We start from the raw sequence: 15,910 nt of genomic DNA on the forward strand, positions 1-15,910 counted from the left end.
ACAGAGTATAGAAATGTTCTTTTTAGGGGCCAAGTTGTCATGACTGATATGTGAAGGGGAACTTAATATGCATGGTGGTCCTGAATAAGTGCTAAACAGAGTTTAGATAATGTAGATAATATGAAAAATGCCGGTAACATCATATAAGGGACAATAAACAACAAATAGTAGAATGTAAAATTAGAAAATTAAAAGCAAAATTTGCAGGTGGAAATAATGAATATGAAAACACAAGAATACAAAATAGAAAAAAAAAGTTACTTAAATATGAATCAATATAATTAAACAGGAAGGCATGATCGACTTTCCAATATATACAGAGAACCAAAGTTTCCTTGAAAGGTGTTACTCAGGGATGTCTTCCAAGAGGGAGTCAGGACATCACTCGAGGCTGGGAAGCATCGCCTGAGGAGGCCTTCACCACGGTGGGTGGGGCCAAGGCTTTCCACGTAAGGGATCCCTTGCGGATAGTCGTCTAACCCCTCCCCAAGGGGTATCTTCCCAGAGGGAGGACGGGCACTCCTACGGAGCTGCCTCCCCTGGGACACGGTGTACGTCCCCGCCGTAGGGGAGCCTCACCAAGGGGGTGAAGACCAAGGATTCCCTAGGAGACCCCGCTCTAGGGTTGCATCAGCAGGACGAAGGCAAAGCTTCTTCTAGACCAAGAAGCATCCCTTGGAGGAGGGGCGGCCACAACGGGGTGTAGCCCAGGGCTTCAAAGGAAGGCAAAAAGGTTAGACTCTAACCTCCTTGATAGGAAAGCATCCCTTCAGGAGGGTCTTCAGCCCCTCCTCCCGGGGATGCTTTCCTAGAGGGAGTAGGGTTGCAGGGAGGCAGGATCCCTGCCAGACCTAATAGCATACCCACAGGGATAGAGCGCAAGGCTTCCCTCTGGGTGGGACGCCAGGCCATGTTGGTGAACCAGGCGTCGCCTGGGAAGGGCATCCAAAGAAGAGGTTTTCCCCATCACTGGGATTCCCACTGAAGACAGCCACGGCGTAGACGCTTCCGATTGGCAAGGGTACCCAGGTTCCTTTGGGGAAAGCAGACCCGATGTATGGCCAGGTGGTCACACTGGGAACCATTGGGTTTTAATGGGAAGGCTGCTTAGCTTAGCAGGGGTCCTCAGGGTTGCACGTGAAGGTTGCACAAGAAGACTGCTGTCTTAGCGCTAGACCGAGTCACCTCCAAGAGGTTACACGATGTTGTGTCAGTGCTTGGCATTTTGCTTGTTAAAGGCATTGTGATTCTGATCATAATACGTTAGCAATATTATTATTATTATTATTATTATTATTATTATTATTATTATTATTAGTTTTCATGTTTATTTGCACTTTTGTTCGGTATATTTTGAAACAACATAGAATCCCCTGATTTTTCTCTAATTTAGGGTGTCTTCCGAAAAATAATAGTGAACAGAAAACATAATATGCATTAGTTATAGCCGCCTTGAAATAGACGTTCCTTCATTTTATGAACTGTTATATTAAAACGTATGCCTACAATCATGTCAGCCTTGACGGAATGTCCGTAAATTATACAAATTTTTCTTCGTTGAAATTGCTCAAGGAATTATACAAGAAACCATACGGAGTGTTAATAAGTTAGTTCAGAATTTACTGATTATCATTCGTTCCGATCATGGTGGATTAATGCATTTGCATCTGACCATACGAACTAGCACTACGGCAAAAAAAAAAAAAATGTTGTGTATATGTCAGGTTGTAAATCACATTCACGTGTGGTGGTCGTGAAGGATGCACTACATAGTATTTTGGACGCTTAATTGTGTTAATATCTAATTCAATGTGTTACGATTATGGATCCTAAGAAATTCTTTTGGATTTTATGGGTGTTTCTAAGGCGTGATACAGGTGCCGGCCGTGGTACATGTCGCTTTATTTTAACGCAACTCAGATTGATGAAGAAGTATTCTTTAATGCAAATTATCATCGATCGAACATTTTTTTATCCTCTCCCGTCACATAATTGATAGTGTTGCGTGTAGTACTGCATTAATTATAAACTCTGAGGAGCTTTTACGACCAGATATAAATCCAGAAAAGATTCAGGGAATTCGTTATGGGATTTTCCTAGCAAATTTTTTCTTCGTTTATGTTCATTTTTCTGTATTTCGTTATACGTAAGTAAACACACGTATGCTTGCCGAAAGATATAAAGAGAGAATCAGAATTTTACACACAGGTTAACGCACAGGAGATCGCTTTAATGTGAAATAAGAAGCAAGCAGTTTATCCATCGCCTGATAGCCAAATCATTACTGAATCTATATTTTAGATTTGATAAACTGCTCACCCGAATGAAGTAGTCTTCAGAACATCTGTAAATTATGGTACACACTAAATAAACCTCAAATCCGAGTAGAACAGGTTCTCATAGAGCGGGAATGACCTGCTTTAAATCAAAGTCTAATAAAAGCGAAGTCTTGGAGTCCGCTGGTGATGACGTCACTTAGCCTGAGTATCCTACATTATACAAAACGGAGTGATTAATTTTATCTGTTATTTTGTCCTCTTCTCAGTCACTATTTAACTTTATTAACTTCAAGTATATCATTCGTATTTAAAGAAAAAATAATATAAATAGTATGATTAGAATACATACATTATGTTTCTCTCTATTCTTGTTAAACCTTACTTAAAGTTAATAATATTTGTGAGGAGTGGCCAGTTTACACTGTACTCTACCAGCAAACTACTGTGTAATATAATAAATGACTGTGTATTATTATTATTATGTTTAGAATGAAGTAATTACTTTGTAATTTATGAGAAGTTACTGCAGTAAATGAGTAGAAATGAGAGAGAGAAATTAACAAAGCATCTTACACATTATATGTAATTTGGCATTCAATTACATAATTAACCTTTGAAATGTAAATATATCCTCATGTCTTTTTTGATTCAGAAAGGGATGAAATAACAGCGAGTATAATGTGTAAGTGGGCATTATGTTAGATTTTTATATTGAAAATGGTGGTTTTTTTTACATTCAAAATGGTTTTGCCACTTTTCCATTCATAAAATAAAGAGTTTACTAATCAAAATACAGTAGCAATATTACTGTTTTCATCTCTCAACACAGTTTAGGTGTATGTCAAATTAATTAATTCTTAATGTACTGTACCGCCAATTCTGCGATATTCGAGTAAAATTACCAGATTTGAGGTATGAGGAATCATGAAAAAGTCTAGTGTTCGCCTCAGCCTACAATTAGTGATGAGCCTACCAAATAAAACATCAAACTTCTTTTCATAAAGGATCATGCAAACAGATCCGTATAGTAAAACTAAATCAGTATTTTAATCATATTAACTTAAACTATGGGCCTAGGCATGAATATTATATTATTATGAAAACTAAATACGTCTATTTGTAGCCATTTATTCCCCTTCTTTACGTGTTGGCTGAAATATATGCTTTACGAACAAATAAAAAAAAACTTCTAAAAAATATTGTCTATTGAATAATAAGCCTGGGAAACTGTGAAAAACAGTTCCACCTTTGTTTTCGTAATTGGATGTGAAGCCACAACAGCACAATTTGCTAGGCATGTTTGATTGCCGCAGCCAGAGTTCTGAACACAACACCGGCTCGTTGTTGACTGACTCAGTCGGTTCCATTATGTAACGGACCCCGCATTTGAGGGCTAGATGACGTCATTGCGCGGCTCGTGCTTCTTTTTCACAGGCTTATCTTTTATTAGATTTTCCTTTAAATATGCAGGGTCCTTGACATTCTATGTGCTAGAGAAATCAGCTTTTTTATAATTCAGGAAAAATTGGTACTGCACAGTTATGGATTGTCAATTGTTTGGAGTTGTAGGGGTTGGGGGGGGGGGGTGTCAATGGCCCTACCCCGGCAACGCCCTTGGGTTTACAGAAAAGAAGGTAATGTCACTCTCGGATAGTGAATCAGGAAGGTCAAAGCTGTCATCACTTTCCGCTTACATTTTCTTATTATGCTTTTTATATGATTTGTTTTCTTGTCAACTCCAGTATTATAATGCTTGCTGGTTTATCTTACTAGTCCCGTATTGACAAAAATCTGGGAAACTATCATAGTGTTTCGTGATGTTTGTCTGTTTGTCAAAGTTTCTTTCATGCTTCCCTATTCATCGCAGCCGTTCCTACACCGTTAAAGGGATTTCATTCAAACTTACTTAGCACAAAGAAGAAGGTCCTCATGCATAGTTTTGCATGAGGAAGATCACCCTTCTAGTTTGTGATACAACTTTAGCCTTGCCAATCACTTTCGAGTATAAGATAGAGACTTCATAAATAATGGCCGGCATACTCCACTAATGAAATCCTTTCAGATAACACCGAGGTTGATGAACTTTGCTAGAGGCACATGATAGATAACATCCATCGGGTGTATAGGTCTATTGTGGTTTCATAAACACATAATTTTGATTGGGGGGAGGGGGAAAGGAAACTCCTAGCTATTGGCATTTGCAATAATCGAAATAGTGTCTCCGTCGAGAGTTCGACAGGCGGAGTGATCTCGGCGGGAAGTCAGACTGAGAGGTCAGCATGGTGACATGCAGATTTTCAGAGCTTGATACTTGTGTCTTTATTCTCGTATTATCTAACGACTTAGTTACCTATTTAAAACTTATTTTGTTAAGTTTGTTAGTTTATGTGTTCCGATAAATCTTCATTTACTGGTCTCTTTGCTTATTTATGTGTTAGAGTTCTTAAGATTAATTGTTCTGCCGTTTAGTTGCAGTAGTAATGTATTATTTTTAGAGCGCATTTGTATCAATATTTTACCACATGACTCATTACAAAGTTATCTCCTATGCTTCTCTAGGCCTCCATCACTTACTTATCTGTTTGTTTACTTACTCATTTCGTTCCTCGTTAGACGAGTGGTTAACGTGCTCGCCTACCGATTCGGTAGTCGCGAGTTTGACTCCCTGCTCTGCCAACTTGGCATCAGAGGAATTTATTTCGGGTGATTAGAAATTCATTTCTCGATATAATGTGGTTCGGATCCCCACAATAAGCTGTAGGTCCCGTTGCTAGGTAATCAATTGGTTCCTAGCCACGTAAAAAAAATATCTAATCCTTCGGGCCAGCCCTAAGAGAGCTGTTAATCAGCTCAGTAGTAGTCTGGTTTAAACTAAGGTATACTAATTATTTTTTTTTTTTTTCAGATTCGGCCGTAGACGCATCATCCTGATTTGTGTGTTCCTCAGTCTCGTGTCGGGGTTGGCTGCTGCTGCCTCGCCGTCCTTCATTTTCTACGTCATCATGAAGACGTTGGTGTCCTGTTTCAATTTCGGGTGTTACACCGGCTGCTTCATCCAAGGTGAGAGGGAAAGTGACGACTTGATCTCTGTTCCGAAAGGAGGAGGAGGAGGAGGGTCGTCTCCGGAGACTCTTGAGAAATAGGAATACAGGGAGAGCAAGACTTAGGAAGCAAGGTACTATAGTAGATTCACATCAGCTGTGCATTTTATGTCTAGGTCCGTCCCTTACGACGCTCCTGATTGGATGTTGATAAGCCAATCACAGGGCTGGAAACTCTCAGTCTCTCGAGAGAGTTCACTGTGAACTCTCTCGAGAGACTGAGAGTTTCCAGCTCTGTGATGGGCTTATCAACAGCCAATCAGGAGCGTCGAAAGGGACGGGCCTAGGCATCAAATGCACGGTTGGTGTGAATCTACCATAGCTATAGTTAGAGGCAATAAACGAGCATCTAAAAATTAAAAATAAATAAAATTTCGATAAAAAAGATAAAATTGAGCAATATTAATAGTAACTAGAAAAATGAGGTACAAATTGAGATTCCTATTACGCGTGTAAAACGCTGTAAGCCATGCGAGCAAGATAGAAAGTTTTAATGACAATAAAGAATCGATAGCCTCATATGTAAACAGAACGACGTGTCTTCCTCCTGCGATGATTTTGCAGAAAGGGAGATGATGTCATTCTTACGTCACTGTTTTTCCTGGCTGTGATTGGCCGATCTGCCCCATGTTGGCTATATACTTCGTTAATGTGCGTCCAGGGACTGTCATCGTACTATTCAGGAAAAGCGCAAGTTCCTTGCTGAATTTCTGTAATTATTTCATATGTAATTTATAACTTTATTTCCATCTAGCTTTGTCTGTAGATTAATTGGACTGTATTTCTGCCATCAATAAATTTTTCGCGTTTACGTATTGTAGGTGGTTGTGGGAACGAAGTCCTCGTCTATGTAATGAGAGCAGGTTAAGGATAAGTAGCATCAGTACGTAATGCTTTCCCCAGAAATGAGTCGAACTATCTTTATAATTCCGAAGCTTGCTTTCGAATCAAAAGCCGTTTCTCACTGGTGACCTCTTTTTTTTTTTTCTTTTTTTTAAGTTTTCTGAAAGGAAAACTATTGTGCTGGCTTTGTCTGCCAGTCCGCACTTCTTTTTTTTTATCTCTTTTTCTGTCCGCACTCAGTACTTAAAATTACCGAGGCTAGAGGGCTGCAAATTGGTGTTGATCATCCACCATCCGATCATCGAATATACCAAATTGCAGCCCTCTAGCCATAGTCAATTTTTTTTTTTAATTTAAGGTTAAAGTTAGCCATAATCATGCGTCAGGCATCAATATAAGCCAGGCCACCACCGGGCCGAGGCTAAAATGTCATGGGCGGTGGCTCATACAGCATTATACCGAGACCACCGAAAGATAGGTCTATTTTCGGCGGCCTTGATTATAGTACAATGTACAGAAAATTATTGCGCCGAAGAAAGTTCGGCTCATTTTTGACTGGTTTTATTTCCTTTTCTTTTTCTCGAAACCAGTCATGGAACTATTTTCGCCCAGTCAGAGATCGTCCTTGGGAAGCCTTTACGTGCTGCCCTGGGCATTTGGCTACATGTTGGTGCCGGGAATAGCATACATCATCAGGTCTTGGAGGTGGCTGCAGACGGCCTACAGCATGCCTGTTCTTTTGCTCTTTTCTTACTATTGGTGAGTAAAAAGACGCTGTCGGTATTTGTTTTCGTGTGTATGTGCAAGAGTGAAGGTTAATGCGCATCGAAGCGTGCGCAGTCAAATTTACTTGTGTAATGATATAATGGCAGTTAGCAAAATAAGATGGGGTGATGATACGTGTTTGATTGTGAGTAGAAGGAGGCAGCTTTCAGAATGTTTTCCTTTTTATTGCGGACACTTTAGATTTACGTTAAATATACCTAATCTGATTCATATTCTCCCAAGGTTTCCCGTTTAAATTGTTGGAAGATCCTATATTTGGAAGATGTAATCGATTAACCCTTGTTTTTAGGCTCCTCCCAGAATCTCCACGGTGGCTGACAACTCATGGTCGCCATGAGGAGGCTGTGAAGATCCTCTCAGATATTGCCAAGTCCAACAAACGTCATCTGCCTCCGGAAGATGCTCTGATTGTGTCCCTCAAAGGCATGACGCCGCCGGTAAGCTATACGAGCAGTGGCACTGATCATTGTAATCTCTTAAGTTGGCCTTCTTGTAGGCAAGAGGTTGCATCATACGTAATGACGGCCATGTTTAAGTCTTGCTTTATGATATATTTGTAAGAATTGAGCGTCAATTGACCACTGCTGTGTGAAATTGAATTAGTGACACTAATTTTACCAAGGGAAGAGTTTACTTTCGTTGTGATGGCCAAATTAAAAACATTGATTGTGATATCTTTATGAATAAGATGATCGTATATGAATTTAAGTCTGACATTCGACATTTCCAGGTGACTGCAAAGTTTTTAATTACATCACATTTCCTGGAAAAGGACTCACTGACTATGTTTGTTGGCTTGTGGGGCCTCACTGGGACCTGTTGCCAAGCATACCAGACTCCCGAGGTCTGTTGCAAGTTTGTTAAAGATTTACCGAGGGCCTCCCGTCCAAGATTATCATAACCAGAAACAATATTTAACTTCACTGATCAGGACACCTGATATTCGAAGCGATGTAGGAATTGGAGAAAGTCCTCGACGTAAATGCAAGAGTATTTTTAAAGGATGGAGGTCTTTTGATCTAACTTGTGCTTGTGTAAAAAGTGCATATTGTACATGTGTTACCTATCGTTTACACATCATGCTTTCATTATCATTATTGTTATTTTAGCTCGCAATTATTCGTATTCTTGGTTGTTTTGCAACTACCTGGGTGCTGTAGTATTATTAGAGAAGAACGTTTGCTCTTGTTACTTCGTCATTAACTATACTCGGTTTTTTTCCATCTGTCCACCAGCCTGTGGTGTTTGCGTTTGGTAACATCAACAATAATAACAATATCCTATCTCGAATATAATGGTGTAATTCACATACAGTAAATTATTATAACTCTTTTCAGTTGCAAATGTACATCAAGATATCCTTTATTTACTAAAACTTACACACAGCGTAACTATCTAAAGCCCCGGGACGCAGTGTTCCATATGCAAACACCACAGGCGGATGGACAGATGGAAAAAAAAACAGAGTTAATACCATCCGAATGTTTAATAGCAATTTAAGATATACATGCAAGGTAAGCGCAGTTATATATATATATATATATATATATATATATATATATATATATATATATATATATGTGTGTGTGTGTGTGTGTGTGTGTGTGTATACGTAGATATAAATGGAGGATGTATGCATCTGTGAGTGTGTATGTGCCAGCATAACTCTGAAACGCATTGAGCAATTTCAACCAAACTTCGTATACATATGACTTACTCTCTAGAATTCGGAACTATTGGGGGGGGGGGGGGGGTAAGACATCACAAGCACCAAAGGACAGCAAAGGGGGTGGGGGTGTTAAGGGGCTCCCTGAAATCGGACTGGTTCTGCCTAATTTCGGTAAACAAGTGACTTACTATCTGGAGAAGGATACTGTTGGGGTTTAAAACCTCAATGGCACCAAAGGGTTTGGGGGTTGGGAAAAGGCTGACAAAGAGAGAGAGAGGTGGAGAGGAAGTGAGTGAGTAGAGGTGGTGTTAGGGAGAAGTAAGATGGAAAGAGTCATGGAGGGTTGGAGAGAGGGAAAGAAGAGTGAGACAAATAAAGAGTGAGAAGGAGAGGTAGTGAGTGAGTAGAGGGTGTCAGGGAGAAGAAAGAGGAAAAGAGTTAGGGCGGGTTGGAGAGAGAGAGAAAGAGGTAGAGAGCGATGGAGAGGAAGTGAGAGAGCGAGAGAGAGAGAGAAAGATAGAGGGGGCGTTAAGGAAAAAGTGGAGGAGAGTTGGAGAGAAAGTTTCTCGGTTGTCATTCAGAGATATCCCGGGCAGTGCCGGCTTGGTCACTAATAGCTAATATATATATATATATATATATATATATATATATATATATATATATATATATATATATATTAGCTGACCAAGCCGGCACTGCCCGGGATATCTCTGAATGACAACTGAGAAAATATCATACTACTCACGAGTAGTATGATATTTTCTTGTTTTAACACCAGTTTACATTCAGAGATAGATTTATGTGTTAAGAAACCAGCTTTTATATTTTACTATTTTTATTTTATTTTCATATTCACTTAATAACAGAAAGAGGAGAGCGAAGAGACGGACGCCGTCAGCAGAATCATCGAAAACCTGAAGCGGTTTCTGATCCTGGTCCTGAAATCCGAATTCCGCTGGAAGATCCTCGTGTGCTACTTCTGCTGGTACTCCGTCTCGATGGTGTACTATGGCATTTCCCTGAATTCCGGTAACCTCAGGTGAGATTTAATCTATTGTGTAATAATTTATTTGATTTAGGGAATCATTTATCTCTGTGGAAAGGTCGAGACCGGAAATTTAAGTTCGAAAAGAGGTCATTCACCCCAAGGATCACGGACTTCCAGGGATGATGGAGCATCCTGCTAATCAGGTTCAATAAATCCAGAAATGCAGAGGCCTGCAAAGAATTCCACGTCCTGGTAGTGGATGGCTTGAAACCAACATATATATTATTCTCTATCTATATATATTATATATAATATATATATATATCTATATATATATATATATATATTTAATATAAGTATATATATATAATATATATATATATATATATTATATATATATATATATATGTATATATATTATATATATATATATATAATATATATATATATATATATATATATATATATATATATATATATATATATGTGTGTGTGTGTGTGTGTGTGTGTGTGTGTGTGTGTGTGTGTGTATGCATAAGTTATCAGTGACGTATGCAGCTTGCAGCCTTAGATGATAAATAAACTGGAATTTCTAAGTGAACTAATCATGTGAGTGAAAAATCTTCAGAGTGTACGATTGTTTACTAACTTTCCATCTTCACCGAACAGCACTGACCCTTACATGTACGTCTTCCTTGGAGGCCTGATAGAGGTGCCCTCGTATGTCATGCTGTGGCCTATGCTGGCCTATCTGGGGAGGAAGAGATCATTGGTAAGCCTGTATTTCCTCTGCGCTCTGACGATCTCCATCATCGCCATACTCCTCGGGACTCAAGATGAAGGTAGGTTGGAGATTCCTTGATTTTATGATAGGTACCTTTTACCATTAGAGGGAGTGTTTGCGGATGGGGTCACACTGTCGATTTTCAACAATTACGTATTTCGGGATAAGGCCGCTGTTCGCTGTCCTTCCTAATACATGCGCCATGCTTATAAATGATTTATATTTGGAAGCAATGTTATCTTTAATATGTATATGTATGTCTATACATAATTATATGTTTATATGTTTAAAAACTCACAGTAGATACACATGACTTCATTAAATAAGCGAATACCACAAGAAAATGATAGGCAGAAATCCCTATAATTTTCCTGCAGTATTCGCTATGAGTGTGTTTGTGTGCATGCGTATATGCTTTTAATTATTTAATTTGTTGTGCGTGTTTGACTGATGTTTTGAAACAGCAACATCTAATAATTTAATATCCTATTTAACTTCACTGTTATCTTTAACGATTCGCATCACTTCTGTCTAAACAGTGTCTCAGTAATGTAACCTATTCTTTTCTTATCGAAATATTTAACCAGCTTATCTTTAGCCATTTATAGCTACTCTTTTGACACTGTCATATGCAAGTCTCTGATTGTCTGTCTTTGAAAACAGGGTGCAATGATAAACAAGAAATGTAATATTCTTTATTCAGCTTTTTACACTTTAATGCATGGCGCTGTTTATTTTTCTTCTGAATTCTGATGTCATTTAATTATTCATTTATTTATATTACGTCTACTTCAAGTGTGGGTGGGACTGTAAGTGTGAATTTTTGGAAGTGGCCTTATCGGTGATTGATAGTGTTATCTCATCGAAAGTGAGGAGGAGCGCATTTGGGCGTATTGCTTCTTGAATTTTTATCATCATAACTGGAAAAGCATTGCTGCCAACACAACAGTTTTTTTTAACATATCCTTATTTAATATTCTACGGTCTGATTCTGTTTTTGTAAGCAACGTTTTGTATGTCAAAATAATGTATATATTTTTCTATTTTTTAAAGAGAATTCTAGATAGGATAAGCTAGTTTCCATTACATATTCAAATTGTTATTTTGAATTTTTGACTGTATTGCTTCTCACCTATAATGTTGCTTTTTCATTAATTTACCGGTTATAGATAGAATAAAAACTAGTGCCAGTACATATTTAAATTGTTATTTTGAATTTTTGACTGTATTGCTTCTCACCTATAATGTTGTTTTTTCATTAATTTATCGGTTATAAATAGAATAAAAACATGAAGAAATTTACAGCCAAAATACATTATCATTATCATCATCATAGCGTTGGCAATCTCTACTTCGCGGGAAGGAGTAGTAGGCCTAAGAAGTCTTAGCCTTCCTGTCTTTTTAGATGAGGTTTCTAGCGTCATGCCTACAATACTAATAATAATCTAATTATTGTTACTGTTATTATTAGTATTAACCTATCTTTTTTCAGTTTCTACCGGCGTCATCATGTTTCTTTCCCTCTCTGGGAAACTCGCCATCACAGCAGCCTTCCACCTGATCTACGTGTTCACGGCCGAGCTCTTCCCGACCAAGTACCGCTCCCTGGCTGTCGGGGAATCGAGTATGATGGACCTAGTTGGGGAGCCATTCTCATCCCCCGCCTATATCAATGACGTTGCGTTGTGAGTGTTCACTCTTTTTTTTTTTTTTTTTTTTTTTTTTTTTTTTTTTTTTTTTTGTGTCATATAATGGTTAGCTTTTCGAGTGCCATAGATACTGATACAAAGTCAACATTGCTAATCGAATTAATTACATTTCATTGTCGAGGGAACTCCTGCTTCCGTATATACTACTATAGCTCAATGCATGTATGTGAATTTATATCTATATATATATCATATATATATATATATATGTGTATATATATATATGTGTGTGTGTGTGTGTGCGCGTGTGATATATATATATATATATATATATATATATATATATATATATGTATATATATATATGTGTGTGTGTGTGTGCGCGTGTGGTATATATATATATATAGTATATATATATATATATATATATATATATATATTATATATATATATATGATATATATATATATAGATATACTATATAAATATACATATACATATATATATATATATATATATATATATATGCTTAAAAAATCACGGTAGATGCACGTAACTTCATTAAATAAGCGAATACCACAGAAAATGATAGTCGATGGGATCACACTGTCGATTTTCAACAATTATTTCGGGATAAGGCCGCTGTTCCCTGTCCTTCCAAATACATGGGCCATGCTTATAAATGATTTATGTTTGGAAGCAGTGTTATCTTTAATATATATTGTGACGAAGTGCCATGTATCTTATTACTACACTTACCAATCATTAATTGTTACCTCACCACAGCCAGACACCTGAACCTTCATCACAGGTAAAGTACGACTGAATACTCTAAAGGCAACAGTGATCCCTTAAACAACTTACCAGTATTGTAGAAAATCAGACCAAGTTCATCAAAATAGGCGTGAGGTAATCTTATATGTAATTAATTAAATTAATTAAAGGGCATCACTCCATCAACAACTTTAAAAGTCTAAGTATTTCCCTGATTTCAGAAGTCTAAGTACTTCCCTGGTTCTAACTCACTTCAACTAAATTGAAGGAAAATAAGATCAATTACCACTCTATGTCATATACTTATATACTGGTGAAAAAAGAAAACATTTATAAAAATTTTAAATACAAAAATTTATTATCAAACTCAAAATTTATAAGTGAAATTCACAATATCAGGGAAATTTACTGTTACTTGAAACAAAGCAAAGTTTAATTAATTCTTGAATTAATTAAGTAAAATTAAATCAAAATTAATTTATTACAAAATTCAAGAAAATTGATTAATTAATGGAAATTAAAAAGTGTTAGAATAATTAAAATTTGGAAATGAATTCACAAGTGCTGAACAACACTGAAACTTGAATAGAATTCTAAGTAAATGCAAATTAATTCACAAGTGTTAAATTCAATTAAATGTGCAACGATTAAGGAATGAAAACAATTAAGTCAATAAAATTGTGATTGCAAATGAAAACACATCACAGAAAAATATAGAAAATACCAAAATTGTAATAAGCACTAATCACACAGAGTATAGAATAAAAACACACACTTCAATAAGAAAAATGGATAAATGCACAAATAATCACTTCAATAAGAAAAATGGATAAATGCACAAAAAAAATCACTTCAAATGAAACAAACACAAAACACAAAAATCTGCAATGTGTAAAAATTGAAATAGTTTCACCCAAACCACTGTAACTATTAGTTGCAACTAATAAATCTTATAGTAACACATTACCTTGGTACCAATTGTTTCTATTGCAGCTAGTTCCAAAATTTCACCACTCAATTCACAATATTTCAAAAAAAAAGGGGCCGTTACACACTTGTACAATGTTTGTTCAGACCCCACAATAAGCACTAAATAATACTAAATAACTAAGAAATATCATATCTGAAATTCAAAGAAACCTCATAATCACATGAGTTAATAAAATAAAATGGAAAAGAAAATCCTCAATAATATGTATGTTTGATCTTATTTAAAATATGAGCGACCAACAACTGAGTATAAAATCTTTACGTTACCTTAATGTAAAATCATATATGGCGCGGGAGAGAGAGAGAGAGATATGACCTCTATACGCCAGTAATTCAGTCTGTAATGAGCGCTCTCTCTCTCTTTTCCTTGTATGGGCAAACTCCAAAAGACTGACGGGCTCAAATCGTTTTGGACACGTAGTTCAGCTAATATCATAAAAATTCTCTTTCAAAACAATATCTAAAGAGAAATTGAAATTACAATCGTAAATAACATTTATTATTACACGATTTAAGATGATATATTTTAATATGAAAGGAATAATGATTTACAAAGAAAGCAAAACTAAGTGACGTCATTTCCCAAAGATGACATAGGCTTAAACAGAAAGTTCTAGAACGATCTTATGAAAAGATGATGCAATGCCATAGGAACAGGATGAAATCTTCACGTGGCTTCTCGACAAAGAAGTAAGCATCTGAAACAGACTCGAGTGGGTAAGATTAACATGAAAACAAAACGGAGACCTCGAGTTCCCCTTATCTCGAGGCGATGACAAGTCATGGAAACAATTTCTAGCTTGGAACGGACAATGTTAATCTCTCTCTCTCTCTCTCTTTTCACATCTATGTTATATTCTTTTACATTATGTTATGCAAAATCTGAACATACATTTTTATAACATCCTATAACTCTAAGCTAAATAACTTTTCATACAGTCAAAGAGAGGATATATGCGTTACGAAAGTAGCAGCATATAATAATCATAATCATAATATATATATATATATATATAGTATATATATATATATATATATATATATATACACACTCGAAAGCAGGATTTCCCCTCTACAGTGAAATATAGTTAAACCAGTTATCAGTGTTGTCTTTGCATATGTATTTATGCGTGTGCGTGTTGCTTTTTCACTGCATGGCCTAATCTACATGTACTAACTGCAGATTCAATCTTTGGTTGATATCATTAACAAAATCATGTGTTACAATACTTCTCTACGTAAGGACTCGGTACAAAATCTTTTATAGCTTTAATGCTAATGTGGAATACTAAATTTTTTTATGAAATTGTCCAGTACACAAAAGTATATGTATGAAAAATCTCATTATTTTTTCAGGGAGACTACGTTAGTTGGGGACCATCGGCTCTGTTCGCCTCTGTCTCTGTCTTAGCGGCGTTCCTGTCTATGTTTTTACCAGAGACTAAAGACTCTGATTTGACTGAAGAGAAAGGTGGAAACGTGGAAGAAGACCAAGAGAAAGGCATCAGGATGAAAGGACCCAAGGACAACGAAGCTTTTGAGAATGAGTAAAATGGCGGCCAAGATGGCGTCACTCAGTTGCTTGACTGAGTGACTGCTCCAAGTCTGTGACATATCTGGCTGCAGGTTAGCCGGTCTCACCCTTTGGATGGCTGATGGATTTGTAGTTAGAAATGTCAACAAATGTATATAAATATTGTCCTGTAACCCGAAAATTACCCCCATTCATTATTTTGTATGAATAGATATACGTTTTTACGAAATAAAGTATTTAGATAGATTTGGACTTCACGATCCTTGTGCAGATAGAGAAAGAAGATAGAACGGAGATCGTGTCTAGTTGACACTTGTCCCTCAGGCGGTCGCGTAGTATACAAAAGCGCTGTTGTTGTTGTTTAAGTGTTGATTAAATTAAAATTAGTTATCTTATAATCATAGATGGAGAAATCCCCACTTCCTCTTCATGTCCGCTGAGTAGATAAGGTGAGTGAAAAGTGTGGGTTTCTTTCAGTGCTTCTGTTTAATTTTATTTGGATATGCTTCC

The 15,910-nt window shown here is 36.8% G+C and overlaps 2 protein-coding genes across 2 annotated transcripts in view; both read left to right on the forward strand.

Annotated features, from left to right (window-relative positions):
• Positions 1 to 12,142, forward strand: part of LOC135217226 (organic cation transporter protein-like) — a 31,726-nt gene extending 19,584 nt beyond the window's left edge. The window contains exons 6-12 of the mRNA XM_064252955.1: positions 5,185 to 5,339; positions 6,814 to 6,982; positions 7,299 to 7,446; positions 7,740 to 7,853; positions 9,548 to 9,720; positions 10,339 to 10,511; positions 11,946 to 12,142. Of these exons, the coding sequence (XP_064109025.1) occupies positions 5,185 to 5,339; positions 6,814 to 6,982; positions 7,299 to 7,446; positions 7,740 to 7,853; positions 9,548 to 9,720; positions 10,339 to 10,511; positions 11,946 to 12,142 (1,129 nt within the window). The remainder of the gene's footprint in view (positions 1 to 5,184; positions 5,340 to 6,813; positions 6,983 to 7,298; positions 7,447 to 7,739; positions 7,854 to 9,547; positions 9,721 to 10,338; positions 10,512 to 11,945) is intronic.
• LOC135217079 (organic cation transporter protein-like) overlaps positions 1 to 15,646 on the forward strand; it is a 68,430-nt gene extending 52,784 nt beyond the window's left edge. The window contains exon 12 of the mRNA XM_064252766.1: positions 15,223 to 15,646. Coding sequence (XP_064108836.1) covers positions 15,223 to 15,417 — 195 coding nt within the window. The 3' untranslated portion in view covers positions 15,418 to 15,646. The remainder of the gene's footprint in view (positions 1 to 15,222) is intronic.
• Positions 15,647 to 15,910: the final 264 nt, after the last annotated feature.

This window comes from Macrobrachium nipponense, chromosome 7 (assembly GCF_015104395.2).
Source record: "Macrobrachium nipponense isolate FS-2020 chromosome 7, ASM1510439v2, whole genome shotgun sequence".
Lineage (NCBI taxonomy): Eukaryota > Metazoa > Arthropoda > Malacostraca > Decapoda > Palaemonidae > Macrobrachium > Macrobrachium nipponense.